Here is an 18,046-nt window from a genome sequence, read left to right as displayed (position 1 = left end):
GCAGTGTGTAAGCAATATGTTATATGGATTTGTTGCGGGGGGAGGTGTCTGTTGCGAACTTGCTTAGGTTTTGATGGCCACAGCTGGTGTTGTGCAGGGTGTTGCCTGTTGCACAGGATGTCTGCTGTCATGCCTGAGCAGCAAGGAGCAGTGAGGAGATACATTGTATAGAAGACCCCCTCAGCCAATGAGGAGAGTTTGAGAAGTTTCTAGGAGAACTGAAGACCCCTCAGCCAATGAGGAGAGTTCGAGAAGTTTCTAGGAGAACTGAAGACCCCTCAGCCAATGAGGAGAGTTCGAGAAGTTTCTAGGAGAACTGAAGACCCCTCAGCCAATGAGGAGAGTTCGAGAAGTTTCTAGGAGAACTAAAGACCCCTCAGCCAATGAGGAGAGTTCGAGAAGTTTCTAGGAGAACTGAAGACCCCTCAGCCAATGAGGAGAGTTCGAGAAGTTTCTAGGAGAACTGAAGACCCCTCAGCCAATGAGGAGAGTTCGAGAAGTTTCTAGGAGAACTGAAGACCCCTCAGCCAATGAGGAGAGTTCGAGAAGTTTCTAGGAGAACTGAAGACCCCTCAGCCAATGAGGAGAGTTCGAGAAGTTTCTAGGAGAACTGAAGACCCCTCAGCCAATGAGGAGAGTTCGAGAAGTTTCTAGGAGAACTGCTGCACCTGCACAACCAGGAGGAGGAGAGTCTCTTGGAAGGACACGATGTAACTAATGTTAGACTATAAAAGAAGCTGGGTTGTTTTTCACAGTGTGCATCTTGGTAGAGCAGAGACTCCTGATGCACGCAGTGCTGTTTGCTTGCCTTTATTCATTTAATAAATTGTAAACTTTGATTGGAATCCTGTTTGAGACTAAATTCATTTATCACACAGAGCTTGGAGTGTTCCAAAAGAGTGAAATTCTTCATCCTTCAGGTTGCTGTCTGAAACTAGCCTCCTAAAGCAACTTTAAACATGCAGCTGATTAGCTCAGCTCCATGGACCCAGTCTCACCCAGGGCAGACATTCTGCGAAGCTGACTACAAAGCATTACATAGTTGTTCTCATTGCAGGGCTGGATACAATGGCCATGCAGTTCCTTTCAGTTTTGTATTTCCATATCATAATAAGTGTGCTTATACAGCAGAGCTATGGACCACAAGCATCTAGTTGTGACAAAGTTGGTGAAATAACAAAAGCTCCAGACACTGTCAACCTTGTAACACAGACTGGGAGCTTTGTAGTTTTCACCTGCTCCCTGCTTAATAAAAAGACATTCAATCCTATAAAAAAAGGCAGAGGACAACTGGGTTTGGATACGCTGCCCAGCCTACAAAACCTGGGGACCTGAATCCTCTATTCTAGTCTATGAACCATTGCATTTAAAGCAGAAGTTAGAGTAAAACCAGTATCTTCAAATCCTACCTGATCAAATTTTGCAGGACTTTATTTGTTTGAATCAATACTTTTTTTTTTTTTTAAACAGCTAAATCACTGTGAGCTTTGAAGAAAAATTGCAGTAAATCATGACAATTTTTCAAAGACGTTACCATGTCTCCCATGAGTTCTGCTTTCACAATCCTCGCTCCCAGTCTGTTCATCTCCTCTTCACTAAGGACCCGAGGCAGCTCATCCTGTGATGTGTATCTGTAAAACACCAGCAGTACTAAAGCCACAAAAAAAGCAATGTAGTATTCACCTGTGTAATTAAGTATTACATGCCTACTGTACTGGTACCTATGCGTCTATTGTCAAAATAATTGATAACAACATACTGTAAAAACATATTTGCAGTCAGAAATTGTCAAGGACTCAAACGAAAAAGCTTGAATGAAAATTTTTGTTTCCTTTTACTTTTGAGATCAATTAAAATGAAAAGCACTATCCATGAACATTTTCTCAGCATGAAAAAACAGTCAAGAGACAGTAGCAGTTATAAGCAAACAAAAAGCAAGGAAAAGAGGAGCAGAAAGAGTAATTTAAATCCACTCTGTAATTCTCCTTTCTGACTTTGGTCATGCTTTTACTTCTCAGCTCCAGCAAAATCACCTGTTTCCCAGTTCTCCTGTATGCCAAATGGCCTTCCATCCCTTGAAAACTACTTAAATGCCCATACTTATCTGCTCACAGTACAATCTTTGCTTTTAAAGATGGTATGGCTGATATGGTAGAGTTTCCATGGAAAATTAACTGGTACAGTTTTTAAAATATGAAGTCTCCCTAGAGAAGCTACAGCTAGTAATAAATAGTATTTTATCTTACTTTTAATATTAAAAGGTCAGTATATGAGTTCTTATGATAATAAATAAGGTCTCTAAGAATTATTGCAAGGAGGCAAACAAGTTTGGCTCTTTTTCTCTAACCCTAGGAAAGACTAAAACCAACTAACTCTAAAAATATCTAACACAAAAGAGACATAAGAAAACAGTTATGATATTGGTTCCTGCTATTAAAAGAGAGCGAGAGAATTCACTCATTACTCAATATGGTTAAACCCTGTAGGATTTGAAGAACAGGAGAACTTTGAAGATGGTGTCATCTTTAACTGCCAGATCTCCCCAGCCCTGAGGAAATTACCAAAGTTACTTTTGTCTATCTTGAAGATGCCCAACCCAAAACCCCAAAACCCAGCAGAAACATTTACATTAACTTCACTAGAAAGAATCCTCAAAGATGAAGTTTTCATATCTACTTAACGTGTATTTTTCAAAACAAGGCAGACTATTTCAATAAAGGGAGCAAGAGGTGTTTATTATTTCATATATGCTTTTTTTAAGCAGTGCTAGCAGTTGAATCATTGTCTGAACTTTTTGCGACTAGAGACATTGTTCTGATTTGCTTTTTATCTTGTCTCAAATTAAACTCTGAAGCAGTCACATTATTAAGTGCGATTTTCAGCAAACACTAGCTGGATGGACTTTTCCTCTGGGGAGATCCCTTGGACATCCAGTCAGGACTTTTAATTAACCTGTGTCATAACTGTCCAAAATACTTTGCTTTATAGGCTGAAGAAACTCTCTGTTTTAGAAGAGATAAAACTTAAAAGGTACATTGTCAGCATGAGAGATGAGGAACTGAACTAGCAACACCTATTAATCCAAGACTTCACGTTGATGACGATTTACTTTTTGTGACTGACCGACAACACCACTGAAAGAGTACATGTATTGCAAGACTTGAAACTTTAGGAAGAAAAATAAAGCAGCAGCTTATAAATTATTCCCAACAGATAACTACCCCACATATCCAAACCTGAAATGTTCGAAAAGCCAGAATTCTACAAAATTCTACCAAAAAAAGACAATTCTCACTGATGGAAACAGGAAGACAGGTCATTCACAATCTCAAACACACAGAAGCTTAGGAGTTAAGAGTCAGCTTAAAAGAACTTGGAAACAAATAAGTCAATAAGCAGAGGCCTAAGTAATCTCCACTTTACTAATAAATCAGCTCAGTAATTGTATTGCCTAAGAAACACAATTAAAATATCAAAAAAGATGCACAATTGGGTTTAACAGTACTAAACCAGAAAACACATGCAAAAGAAAATATCAGCTAAATAGTTTCTATGCTTAGTTCTCTTCTGTGAGGAAAAGAAAATAATTGTCTATCATAGTAATTTAATCCTTTGAACTTGAATAAGCAAACCACTTCCATACAAAATCTAGTTTCCCAAAATTTGCAGCTCTGTCCAGTGACAATTAGCATTGCACTTACTACATGTGCTAACCAAAAGCTAAAAGGTACAGCTTTTGTACTTGCAATTAAAAAGTGAATCACCATTGTTTAACAAAAAAATAAGACTGTAGAGGAGTAGTTGCTTCTTCTAAGGTAGCAAAAATGAGGTAATGGTATAACTAACTTCTACTCAATAATTATATGCTTTAGTAGGTCTGGCTGGGATGGAAGTTTATGTTCTTCATAGCAGCCCATATGGTGCTGTACTTTGGACTTAACTGGTGACAGAATTGATAATACACCAGTGTTTGGGCTGTTGCTGCACAGTGCTTACACAGCCTCAAGGCCTTCTCCGTTTCTCACTATGTACCCCCACAAAGTAGGCTGGGGTGGGCAAGAGGCTGGGAGGAGACACAGCCAGGACAGCTGACCAGAAGTGGCCAAAGGAGGCTATTCCATGCCACATAACGCCACACTCAGCAATAAAAGCTGGGGAGCACAGTCTTTCCAAAGTAGCTGCTAATCAGAGACTGGTTGGGCATCAGTCTGCTGGTGGGAGGTGGTGAGTGACTGACTGCCTTTGCATCCCTTATTTTTGTCTCTTTCCTTAGCTTGTTAAACTGTCTCCAATACATGAGTTTTTCCTCCCTTTTGCTATTCTGATTCCCTCTGCAGGAAAGAGAATGCGCAAGCAGCTGGGTACGCACTTAGTTGCTTGCTAGGGTCAACACAGGACACACACAAAGCAACACCCAGCTCCACACCTTCCCTCACCCCCCCCTAAAAAAAAAAAAAAAAAAAAAAAGAACAAGGTGCCGGGTCTTCACATGGTCTCTGTCACTCAGTCTCTGCATTTTGAGCAATCACCAGTCCAAACCAGTAGTTCACTACAGTCAAATAAAGTATACTGGTTGTCAGAACTCCTGTTTGCTATCAGCTGTGTGACACAGCTGTTAGATCTTGCTTTCTCCTTCCAGGAGTCATGGAGAAAACAAAACTGAGAATGAAGGTAGACTTACTAAAAGATTATATGTTATTTACACAGATTATTTGCTGCTAATCAGTGAAGTATTTGGTTTTGTTAAAAAGGTGCATGATATTTAAAGATGAAGGATAAGGCTCTAACCACACATAATTGTGCCTTTTTATGTGCGCAAAAAAGAAGCTTCTTAACAGGGTGGGGTTTTTTCCAGACATATAGTTCTGAGTGTATATTTTCATTTTCATGGAGTCTGTGCCTGAACTGCAGCACAGATGCACTCTCCCAGCTCACCACAGCATCCCTCCTTACATGAATACCTATGTTTCCTTATGGAAACCAACACACTACCCAAGGCAGGCAGAGAACAACTGTGGATTGTGCAGATCTTGCACCTGAACAAAGTCATGAACAAACCTGAACTCAAGAGCTGAGGGAGTCTCATAGGCCCCAGCTCAGACACACTGTGAATCGGTCTTATCAGGAGTTTACAAAGTGCATTTAAGTAGTAAACCCCAGGTGCTTCAGGGCAGTAACTATTTGGGCAGTATCTAGAAAAACAGACAATCACTAAATTCAAATGTCGAATAATGTCTCATACACCACAGGCTTAATGCTACAAGATTTTTTTTCAGAGTAACTAAAACAACTATAAAGATATACTTCTCATTTTCCAGCAAAATAACACCTAGGCAAATACTAAAATAAACAATAAAACAGGACATGAGAAACACTTATGAGTGGGACTTCCCATAGTGCATACAAACTATTCATGCCAGAATCGGGAACTACTCCTGCCATGATGTATATTCAAACTCATGCTTTTTTAAAATAAATAAATAAATAAATTAGATTAGGTGAACATCATGCAAACCTGATATCAAAGAAAATGTAAATTTAATTGGCTCCTATCAAAGTAGAAAATACAGCAAGTAAAAATCTGGAAAAACCCAACCTATACAGTACAAAGAATTGTGTAGACTAAGCTGCCTGTTCCTGGTTAGTCATGCAGTACTCATTAAATATACCATTTTTCTTTGCAAATACACAGTGAGGTATCTGCAAGTACTACACACAGGAACAGTTATAAATAAAATAAATACTTTTAAGGTATCGTCTTGTTATTAGAATCCAACAATTAAACATTAAAAGTAAATTCATAACCCTGCTATAAGAAGTTTTTTCTGCAAGTAACTGACATAAGCATGTAAGAAAGAAGGAATTACACTTGATCATATTTCATCAAATGTTGTTTCCAACAAAATCATATCATCCTTCTTACATACTCTGACCAAGAATATTTACTTGTCCAGCTTTCCCAAGCAATTAAATAACACCATCCTCACTATAAAATACTTCTGCATGTGCCTACCTATTATTGGGAAGATCTGAAGGAAAGTATTCACAGTAATAACCACACTACTTGTATCACTGGAAGAACCAGCAAACTGGTAATACTGGAAAACAGGTGGCCTCGAGTAGAGCAAAAGCTCAGTTGTCCACAACTTACTTTTCTGACCACCTCTCCTTACTACTCTGTTGTCTTTCACTAAAGCAAGTCAGGCAAACTGAAATTCCTACTGCGTATTAGTTTGCATTTCCCTTGCCACTCATATTAATCTTTCCTCTTTTCCACAGAAAATGCACTTTTCTAATCAATACCTTCTATTATTTTTCATATGCTAGTAATTCAGCATATGATTTCATCTCACAGGTGGCAAATCTATCCCTGCTGTATTAATTAATTCAGTTTTTCGTCAGCATTTGCTAACATTTCAAGTTTGTCTTTTATGAATTCAACAATAGTCAAGATATTGTTTGCAGGTTTTTACCTAAGAGGCCGATTTTACTGCAGTGTGAACTAACATTAGAAAGAAGCAGAAAATAATCTATCATTAGCAATTCTCAAATATGCTGAGAAGACAGGACAAGTAGGGGCTGTTCATTACTTCTACAGTGGTCTGTTTTAGCTGCCCCTATATGGGAGGCTAGCCTCCTCCTAACTAAAGAGATATGATATGATCAGATCTAATACTGTCACAAAGAAGATAAGAGTTTCTGGTATACTTTGCCATGAAAAATACGGCAAATAAAAGACAAGTAAAAATGTTTGTAAAATACCTAGAACATGATGTTTTACTGTCAGATAACATTCGTTTCTTCTCAGCGATATCACTTGGAAACTCCTGTTGCAACTTCTGTTTTTCATCACTTGGAGTTCTTTCCCAACTATTGTCATCAATTTGTTCCCTAGTACCTGATGATTTTTGATCAGATATTAATTTCTCATTGTCACCTTCTGTGCGTGTTTTGATCCACAGTGCAGTATCCTCACTAGGTTTTTGGAAACAGCTGCTCAAAGACCTATGAACTGGCAGTTTGGAAGAGGACTGCTGTGACCTGTAGTCTCTAGGTGCACTGTAAGGCGATAAATCATCTTCAGAGGGTTTCAGAAATTTTTGTTTCATATTGCTTAGAGACGAACTCTTTTCCTGACTTTGTTTTTCATCGGAGTGTTTTTCTGCTTTGGAGCTGTAGCCTCTGAATACTGAGTCTGTGCTACTGTGTCCACATTCTTGGTCTTCTCCTGACATACCTCTTTTGTAACCTTTGTCTTCTTGCGCCCATCCCTTGCCATACTTCTCCCTAGTATAACCCCCAAACACATTCCTGTTTCTATCATCTTCATCTCGTGCCTCCTTTTTCATACGCTGCTCTTTCTTTTCTTTCTCACTTTCTGAATAGTCAGTTTTCTTCCATCTTCCACTTCGATAATAATTTTCCTTTCTGGATGCAACTTTTTCAGCTTCTTCTAATCGTGACTGAAATACCTCCATTGACTATAAGAAAAAATAAAAAAAGTCATGCTGCTTTTAAGATCATGGGGTATCGTGAAGCTCCCTACAAAATTATTACAAGAAAGGCACCATTCTGTGAAAATGAGTCACTGTACAAAGGGCAAGGCATGAACCATGGAGTGCAAGAGTAGTATGAAAAATGGAACTTACAGCCTCGTGTCTAAGGCTGTCTGTTGGGAAGGCTTTCTGCTCCTTTCTCTTGGACTATTTCCAACTTTCATCCCGTGGCTCTAAAGTGCTAAAGCACTCCTAGGAACAGGGACCAAAGCCTCAGAACTGTCTCCTCCTGGCAACCTGGAGATTAGGGGCTTGAGCTAGGGAGAAAGGCTTCCTCTTTCTCACTCAATAACTTTGCATTTATGCTGGCCAGATGCTCAGCTTCCATAAAACCAATGGATGTTCCCACTAAACCATTTTACAATCTAGTTAAACTCTTAAAAACACAGGAGAGTGGGTTCAAAAACTAGCTTGAAACAGGCTTTGAACCCCTGTCTCAGGTTCTGGACAAATACTCTATCCATTAGGCAATTATGCAAAATGTGGCCTGTTCCTCTTCCCTCTTTTAAGCTGAATTAAAAGCCACCAACTACTGTTGGTTTTTTTTTTTTTTTTTCCTCAAAACATTACATACTGAAGCAAATCAGGCAGGGATCTCTTTCAATCACTATGCTGTACTTTAGCAGCCAGAGTGGTTCATGCTGTTTCAACTCTAGTTGCCTGAGAAAGATTCTTAAAAATAATCTTTACAATCACTGGCACTGAATAATTTCTACCAGCACTGACCATGTTGGTTCTATCACTCAGAAGTGACTACAGTTCAGTTCAAAGACAATAGTATGAAGTCATACTGTCTTATCCAAGATTTCCACAACCAAACCAGCCCAATCAAAAAACCCACAGAAAACTCAAACGTAACACTATGGCCAGGATTTAACACCCCACCCCTTTGACCAGTGCTTTCAAAGACAATAATGAAATATGTAAAGGAGGCAAGCTTTAAAGAGTTAATATTGTTATGGCAGACTGTTTCATTAAAAATAAATTTTGAAGACTTTTAAACCCTTCAGAAGCAAGCAGCTTTCTCAGTGTAGCTGGACTGAGCAGATCACAAGTGGCCAGAAGATTCATAGTAGGTAAAATCTGACACAGCTCTCAAAATTATCTTGGCATTATTATTATCCACAACATGCGTTATTATCCACTACATGCAGGAGAACAAAATATATTTTCTAGTATACATCATAATTTTGGAAGCACTCGGGTATTTTGTAACTGGGATCATTTGAACCTCCTGATGTAGAAGCTAAGCATCTTAAATTTGCTATAGGATCCCATATATTAAAAAATATTTAACAAAAAAGATCTAAAAGGCTGGGTAGCTTTAAACTCTTCATAGCTTGAGATAAGCTTCAGAGGCTTTTTTTTCCTGCTTTTTTCCTTATGTCTTACACTACACATTAAGTATTTGTGCCTTCACATGAAAGTAACCTTTTCCAAGCATCTATTAGTATGACAAAAATTTAATTGAAGATCCTTACCCCATACCTCTCAGCTACAATTTCCTCAAAATTTCGTTTCTCTCTCTCAGCCTGCTCCTTCATTCTTTGATATGATTTTTGTAGCCAACTTAATCCAGCATCTTCTACCACTGTAACTAAAGCAGAAAACAATGAGAGGTCATAGTTTTATATCTCAATAGTTACTCCCATTTAACCTTACTCTGTACATGACATTAAATCTTCACCTAAACTTAATGTAAAAATTGAAGGGGTGCAAAAGAAAAAACAAAGAATATTATAATAAAATTACATGTTTTTATAAGTTAATGCTGGATATACCTCAGTAATACCACTGATTTAATTTAATCTTCTCCATTTTATCACAGAACACAACAAGCAGGTTACAAGACAGGAGTGGCATATGAGAAGTTGTGGGGTTGGTTTTTTTACGAAATTAAAGAACCTTCTTATTATTTCCACTTTCCATGTCCATTCTTTGGCATACTCCTTACATATAAACAAGTGCATTCTCCTTCTCAGAAAATTAGTGAGTAAACCACAGCTTTCCATTTGAGAAGCTAGCAGAGGTCTTAACATTCAGGACATATACTCACTGATGCCTGTCACCTCTTACAGATGGCTCATCTCTGACTCCTAAAAGTGGGCATGAAGCTAATGGTTTGCAGGACAGACTGTCCACAGGAAAGGGTCCCAAAGAGAAAAGCCGGGAACCCTACTGTTCCCTGTTGACAGAACACAAGCACCCTTCTTATCACATAATAAACGCTTTATGACATTATGAAAAACATTTTTCTAACTGCTCTTGCTGGAAATAGGCAGGATAAGCCTAGGGTAAAGAAAGAAGTGAAAAGGTTACAGAAATAATATTTTTCGCAAACTCTGTATCCATAAGGTACTTCATTTTAATGTGACTCAGACTTCTGTGGTTGAATATTTTAAAACTATGATTTGTGTAATGGAATGAAAGGAAGCAAATGAGATAACCAAGACAAGATAAATTGTTGTAAATCATGCTTTCCTTTAATTAGTTCAAAATGGAGAATTTCTGTAAAGATATTGAAGGTCAAACCACTCAAGATTAAAAACCAGTGAAGAGGAATTCTGCAAAACAACATACTATGATGTTAATCCAATATTCACTACTGAATTTTCATCCAAATTTTACTTTATTACATGTTATTCATAATCCCTTTCCATCAACATTAGTAGTAACTTGTTAGCAACACAGAGACCAGAGACTGGAGACAGAAATTTAAGATTATTACTAAAAGTTGCTGTTTACCTTTCTTAACTGAAGCTGCTTCATCCTTCTCTGGTGGCAAACCTGTACCACCATCTTTCCAATAGGGATTGAGTTCTCTCTCAGACAGCATGGCCTAAAACAGAAATAATTTTAATGTGTGCATAGCATATGGTTTGTATTTTCTATAATACTCGATAAATAAATTTTGTGAGATTTGTGTGGGAATAGAACAGCTTACTCATAACTTGTGCTATCTAAACAGGTAGAAATAAATGTAACTCTATCCCGAGTCAAAGCTCTCAAACATGTGCTTAGTTGGCACCCTTATTACACAGAAGCAGTTCTACTATTTGACTGCATTGCCAGCGTAGCAGTAATATGCACTTGTGTCCGAAGCACTGCTGTTATGGGGGCTCTTAGTTTTACCTCAAGTTACTGCTTTTCACCCTCAAACTAGATCTCTTATTGTGATTCTGTCAACTGACTTCTCTGGAAGCAGGCAAGGAAGTCCACTGGAGAAATGGGTTGATCATGCATTCCAGCACTGACACTCATCACCACCAGTGGCATGCTGTATGCATCTGTTGTATGTATTGTTTTGGGTATCAAAGAAAGGACAGACATTCTGGTGTACAAAACACAAAAGTATAGAACTGGAGAGCACGTGGTTGGGTGGGAGAGTCTATAAAAATCGTATTCTTCTAGGACCACAAATACATACATATAAATCATCATCAGCCATATAATACATGCTGACATTATGGTGATTTAAGATCTCCACATTAAATGGTCCTTCAGCAGTTCAGAAAAAATGCTCAGCAAAAAATTATGTGGGGAAAAAACAAATATCCCTTCTCATAAGACAAATAACCAAACTATGTTTTCAGATCAGACTACACTGTATTGTATTTAAGGAGCTGAATGAACAAATGAAGCAGCCAGCAACTGTACGTAAACAGAACTAATGTAATGACAGCAACCCCTTCCCCAGCCAGACCCTGATCCACCCATATGTTCGTGCACAACTGTGGCATGAAAGTAACAGCAACTGCTCTGAATTCTTTCTTCAGGAAGAAGACAAGCCTCAGCACCCTACACTTTAAACACAGTAACTTAGGTAAGCTTTTATCACACGAAATAATGGTGTTCCCTTCACACACACCATGGGGAAGAAGGCCAGACCAACAGTCTGTCATTAAGGAAAATATCTCAGAAGCACTTCAAATATTACAGAACTTGGTACTAACAAAACTGGCTTTCTCCTTACCTAGGAGATAGTTTAAAGTCTTTTCTCCACAAGATAAGCCTGCTGTATGAACCCTTCCTTCCCATCCCAAACAGAACAAATAACTGAACAATTTAATTTAAATCACTATCACACAACACATCAGGCATTAGTTTAAAAACTATACAAACACTTAACATATTTGAACCAATTCATTGGTTCATTCATCACACAAAATTTAGTAAGATGCAGAAAAAAATTGATATATTAATTCCTCCTACTTGCTCAAGTTCTTGAGCTTTCTGTCGTTCCAATATTTTTTCTTTGTGTCTTTCACCTCTGACAGCTGCTGCTGACATGGTTTTCAATGACATAAAGTCTAGATTCATCCATTCTTCTCTCTTTAAAATAAACAGAAAGAATCAGTGTTCGTACTTCCAAAAAAAAGCAGGGGTTAGGCACAAATCAAACCAGTGCAACTACTGACAAATGTTACTTACAATAAACAGTATAGGTTTTACAAACACATATGAAATACTTTAATGAAAAGCAAGTATTATTTTAAAGAACCCCAATCTTTCAATTATTTCACTTACACAAATAAATTTTACAAAAGTCTTTCGGTAATTTGAAATCTTCACAATGTATTTAAGACACTAGTAAACATGCAAACCATATAGACTGCTTATTATTTGCTTAAACAAGCACTGTACATCCAGACCAATTCCTTTCCATCTTGCTAATTCTGACTTCATGACCTCTTACATGTCTTCTAGTGTATACAAAATCCACAATCAGTAACTGAGCACAGTTCATACCTCAGATATCTAGGCACTAACTGCACCCTCAAACAGTTACACATCTAAATCCTGTGAACTGTACCCACAATAATAGGTAGCAAACTGCATTTACAAAACCTAAGCCAGACCAAGGACATTTTAAAAATGAAGACTACTCTCTAAAGAAAAGCAGCATATAAAAAGCCTAGATATACCTACCACCTTTATATGCACAAAACCTGAAGCCTCGAAAGCAAGCAGTGACATACACATTATAAACTACTCTACAAAAACAAGTATTTGGAACACTTCTGTGGATAGTATAGCAACCAAAATGACAAGATTACATTTATTTTGAAACATGTCCTTACAGAAGAGTCTTCATGTCTTCAGTAGGGTTCAAGTCTGAGTTGTCAATCTGAACAGATACCATATGTCACGCTTTCTCTGTTACTTAAAAATTATATTAGGCAACACACCAGAGAATTTCAAAGGTGAAATACAACATTCCACTTCTCGGATCTCTTCTAGAAAAGAGGAGGAACTGAAAAATAATTTATCTTCAAGTGATTCAATAGCATCTACACCCACATTAGCAAGCAATGTGGATCAACAGAAGTGGATGTGCATGGGACCTCTGGAGGTCATCTGGTCCAACCCACCTGCTCAAGCATGGCCAACCTAGAGTCAGTCGCCCAGGACCATATCCAGATGGCTTGTAAATATATCCAAGGATGGAGATTCCACAACCTCTCCAGCTAACCTGTGCCTGGTCACCCTCACAGTAAATAAAACACTGTTTCCTGATGTTCAGACAGAAACTCCTGTATGTCAGTTTGTGCCCATTTCCTCTGGCCCTGTCACTGGGCACCACCAAAAAGAGCCTGACTGTCTTCTATACAGGCTTCCGATCAGCCATTTGGGGATTTTTTTTTTTTGTTTATGTCTTTGGACTAGTCCAAGACTGGTCCTGTGGAGCACTTTAGGTACACTTTGAGAACATATCTTCTAATTCAGTTTAATCCAACAGAAAATGGATTTACATGCTCCTAGACTTTTTCATAATGTGAGCCAAAATACAAAAAGAAGAGATGACCAGGAGACTCCTTTCAAAAGCATGCTTTTGCTCCGAAAATAAACAAGCCCAGGGCACACATTGTACGAGAAATGCTTGGGAAGAAAAAACTGGTTTTGCAGTATAAGTTATTACGACATACATAAGGATTTATATTTCATTACTTTATACTTTTCCAAGAAGATAGATATGATTCAGAGATCCTTTTTAGTTCTCTTAAGATGCACAAATTCAGAATGAGAAACAGGAACTTTTTTCAGGAGCGGTATTAGACACTAAATTAAAAATCATCATTTTCACACAACTGAGGATGTCATGATATGTAAGTACATTTACATTACTAAAATCACAGCAGTTCATTTCAGAATGACTCCGTTTTCCAGAATAAACACTGCTTACTGGGCACAGAATTCACATAGGAAGATCAAAAGAGGCATTGATTCCATAAATATTGTTGCTGAAATGTTCTACACCTCTCTTCCTTATATCTGTTTAAGCACCACAGAAGCAAAAATTCATTCAACTGTAGAATAGCCACCAAAATTATGCAGAAAAAAATAACATGTCTAGTCAAGATCATTAAGTTGACCTCTTCAAGAAAATTAAGCTTAAGTTGCTAGAGCCTCAAAACATGATGAAAGGAATTAGCACTAAGCAACTTTAAGTGTAGTGCCTTGTTAAATACTAAGCAAGTATTAGGTAGAGAAGTCTTCCAATGAATGAAATGTAACATTTACCTAGCTAAACAAAGACATTTGTCTGTAAAATAGGTTTTGTTCAACACACTGCAAAAGAGCTGTCAAGAAACCTAAGCACGTTTCACATCTGGTCATGCTGAATTTATTTCTAGAGTAGTTGTCAGGCTGCTCACCTGCAGGGAGGGATCTTTCACAGCATCTGATTGCTTGTTGACCTTCCAAGCCTTTTCTGTGTTATCTGACTGCGACACATTTGACTCAACCCATTCAACTGAGGAATCCTAAAAATAGAGTTTAATGTAAAGAATAACAATAACACCGTAACATACTTTTATATGTTGATAAAATGCAATACTTACCAAGTATACTGATAATCAAAATTGATCCTGATTAGCATTACTAATATAATACTGTTTATTATTTTAAAATACTGATAATAAAAATAGAATATTGATATTCCCATAGGAGATTGTTCCTTCATAATCAAAACATTCCACTATACTTCATGAGCACATCACAGTTATGTAACACTGGTTCATACTGGCAGTTTATTAGCATAACACTGCTAAAGTTAAAACTGTCAGAATGAAACCAAAATCAATTGGTTTTATGGCATTACAAAAACAAAATTAAAAAAAATCTAAATTCATTACTATGTTCTACATTAAAAAAGTAAAATCGGTAACACAGTATAATATAAAGCACTGTACATGCTACCTCCTCCTTTTTTCATATCCAACTTCCTACACTTGCACTTGCCACAGCGTACTGAGATTTTACACTTGAAGCAAATAGGACCTCATTGAACAGAGTTTCTTTGCTATTTACATGAACCTGTCATGGGAATAACAGACTTTGGATCAAAGGTATCAGCCAGGACTGTGTTGTTTCCGAGTTCTCACTGATGTGATCTGAGGGGTTTTGATGACTCCCATGGGAAGTGTGGGACATTTGTGCCTAAGGTTACTTCCCACACTGAAAAGCCTAGTTCACCTCTGACATCAGTCCCTGGAAAATAAATCTCATCATACTGCATGTTCTTTCATTCAATAAAAGAGACTCTCTGAAAAGAAAAAAATCACAGCACTACCTGACTTGCACCAGAATGCTGGGAGGATGTTTTATACAACATGGTCAGAAAGCAGCACTCGCATTTCTAATACTGTCTGTGTACTGCTTTGCCCCTCAATGTGAAGGCATCTGTGTACAGATTCAAATGCAGAAGTTTGAGCCTTCCTTCAGATCCACATACAACTCCCATGTTGTTGGGAGTTTTGGTGGCTCAACATCCATGGAAAAAGGCAACAGTAACTCATGCTTAAAATCAAAGTCAAGTATTTGCAATTTTAGACACACCATTCTACCATATACAACTGACAACAGGGAACCTACAAATTTTTGCACGCTGTCCTAGAATGAGGATTTTTTTTCCAAGTTCTCTCTCCTGAAAAACTGTAAATACCTTTGTTCCTAATGAGTGAATTCAATATTACAAAATTCACAAGCACTCAAATAACAGCATCTTTTAAATTGATTAAATACTCAGTATATTAAAAAGGCAAACTTTGCCTCAGTTTTTCCAAACAGAAAATGGCAAGAATGAGTCTTAATTTTACTAACCATGTGTAGCCACGGAAACTAAAATGGTACAGGTTTTAAAAATGTCCTTTGAAGCACTTTAAAGTTTCTTACTTACTGAAGAACTATCAAGTAAGTCATCCTTCTTTTCAGATTTTTGTTTCTTATTTTTCTTCTTTTCTTTCTTAGCTTTTTTTGAATGCTTATCCTTTTTCTTTTTTTTCTGCACAGAATGTTCCTACAAGTAAATGTTTGTAAATGAGATCCAGTAAACCAAATCACCCACATACAACAAAAACAATCACAACCTACTTACCAAACCACACTGAAAGAGGTAAAACACACACAGCTGGACATAGCTACCTTTTAGTTCTACTACCTTCTCTCTCTTCTGTTGGGGGGGGGGGGGGATGGGGGGGCGAGACTGACACTGGGCACAGGCAGGGAGGGCATGCCTCACATCCGTAATCAATTTTTCTTCCCCCTCTCAGTATCTTTTTCACTGGAACTAAGAAACTATAACTATACATAGAATATCTTCTACACTACTTTTATTTCGGTCAAATCTATTTCCTCAAGAATCACCGCATCATCAATACACATCTGTCCTTTGTTGAAGTATCTGCCCAGATTCCTACAATAAAAGGATGTGATATTCAGAGGTTCCATTAAGGCTTCTCGTGTGAATGACCACAAATGGGACTGCTATGAAGCCTTGGATCCTCCAGATTTCTTCCCATGGGACTATTCTTGTCTGGCAGTGCTTGCTCTTCTGCATTTGGTAAAAATTAAAGCTGGAATTGAATGACAGAAATTTTTCCTCTTTGTGAGTAAAAGATTATTTCCACTTAAAAAAAAGCTAATATCAAAGCATAAAGAATTAAAAAATCAGGAGGTTTTTAAAGATCATCTTAAAGCCCTCAAAGCCTTCTGTTCAAACATGCTGTAAAGCTAACAACACAATTCAATGATTTACAGTTCCATCACCTTTTCCAGTTGTTCCACACGTTCGTTCACATCAGCAAGCATCCATGTATTTTCACCTCGTAGATGCTTTAGCAGCTTGTGCCTCTGCTCCTTTTCATAACTAATTTTGGCCTAAGACAAACAGAGAAGAAAAATAACCAGGCGGAGTCCAGCAGCATTTACTGACAGACACGCCTTTGTAAGCCACACTGACACAACCATACACAATGTTGAGAACTGTGCTTGAGAACTTTTCCTTTTAGAGGACTGCAATAAAAATACTTTTGGATTACATGTTAAAGGGGAAATTCAGGTAAAATATATTATGCACCCTACTTTCTCAAGCTACAGCTTTGCACCTCCTCTAACACTGATTTCATCCTATCATCCTAAACAAGAGTGAAATGAAAACATTCAACTTCGGTTCTTCATTCTGAGAAGTCTTCTCTTCATATAACCTTCATGAACTACATATGATATATGATATGATATAGTGGACTTCTGATTTTTCTATTTCAAAAAATTCTCTGGGCAAATACTCCATTGCAAAGCACAGCTCACCAGCTGTTAATTTGAGAAGTTAGCAAGAAGTTATCTTTGTGCTCATTCAACTTTGAAAATATCTCAGCCAGGTGCAAAACTTGGACATGCAGAAGTCCATGCTCTAAGGACTATACAGCTATGTAAGGATTAGCATTTTGGGCTGCAGAATGTTCTTCCCTTTCCGGTTATGGCGATAAAACTAGAAAGAATCTTACTACTACTTCTGAAAAAAATAATAATCACTGCAGACAGTTTCAATTCCTGAAAAGGATTTTCATAAACCACATCAATAAAGTAATGACCTTTTCAGCCTCTGAAGTTCCCTGTATTACTTTCAGCAGAATCAAAAACAAGTTTACTTTAATATAACTTGCCATTAGGAAATTCTTTATCCCAAAGTGCAATATATCACCACACCTGATTAAACAGGAGGAAAGTCATATAATCACAACCCTAATTTTGTGTGAGATAAGTCTCGTGAGTTTGAGCCTGCTTTCAGGTTTTTTGTTTGTTTGTGGGGGGTTTCTTTACATAACTAAAGTCAAAGCAAAAACCAAAGATAGAGGTTGGTTTTCATCCTGAAACACCGAGTTTTACCAGAATGTTTTCAATCATAAGCCAAGAGATCACATACAAGTTTAAAAAAGACCAATCTTTAAAACAAACAAACAAAACCCCTCACAAAACTCAGGAGATTAGACAACCAGTTGAAGTCTTTCCTCCTGGTCAGCTATTAGTTCTTTGTGACAAACTCTAGATACAAGCCCATGCACTGCGCAAGACAGCGACCTCCCTACCATGGGCCAGTTTGTCTTTTTTCGATACAGCCAAGAAGGAAATCTGCAGCTTTTGTACTGATAGAAACCACGGCTTGCAGGAAGGTGACCAGTACGCCACACGGGTTCAATGAACAGAAACAC

At 37.7% G+C, this 18,046-nt stretch overlaps 1 protein-coding gene across 4 annotated transcripts in view; it reads right to left on the bottom strand.

Annotated features, from left to right (window-relative positions):
- The window catches only part of CWF19L2 (CWF19 like cell cycle control factor 2), a 94,152-nt gene that overhangs the window by 63,776 nt on the left and 12,330 nt on the right, over positions 1 to 18,046 (bottom strand). For 3 of the 4 annotated variants that reach the window (XM_041118523.1, XM_030042692.2, XM_041118524.1), the window contains 8 exons: positions 16,605 to 16,715; positions 15,736 to 15,855; positions 14,213 to 14,320; positions 11,769 to 11,888; positions 10,302 to 10,395; positions 9,038 to 9,153; positions 6,763 to 7,481; positions 1,535 to 1,631 (listed from right to left, as the gene is read on the bottom strand). In XM_041118523.1, coding sequence (XP_040974457.1) covers positions 1,535 to 1,631; positions 6,763 to 7,481; positions 9,038 to 9,153; positions 10,302 to 10,395; positions 11,769 to 11,888; positions 14,213 to 14,320; positions 15,736 to 15,855; positions 16,605 to 16,715 — 1,485 coding nt within the window. The remainder of the gene's footprint in view (positions 1 to 1,534; positions 1,632 to 6,762; positions 7,482 to 9,037; positions 9,154 to 10,301; positions 10,396 to 11,768; positions 11,889 to 14,212; positions 14,321 to 15,735; positions 15,856 to 16,604; positions 16,716 to 18,046) is intronic. The other variant, XM_041118525.1, reaches the window with a different exon arrangement.

The sequence above is a fragment of the Aquila chrysaetos genome, chromosome 19 (genome assembly GCF_900496995.4).
Source record: "Aquila chrysaetos chrysaetos chromosome 19, bAquChr1.4, whole genome shotgun sequence".
NCBI lineage: Eukaryota > Metazoa > Chordata > Aves > Accipitriformes > Accipitridae > Aquila > Aquila chrysaetos.
Note: the sequence above shows the minus strand (reverse complement) of the source record. Positions and strands in the feature narration are given on the sequence as shown.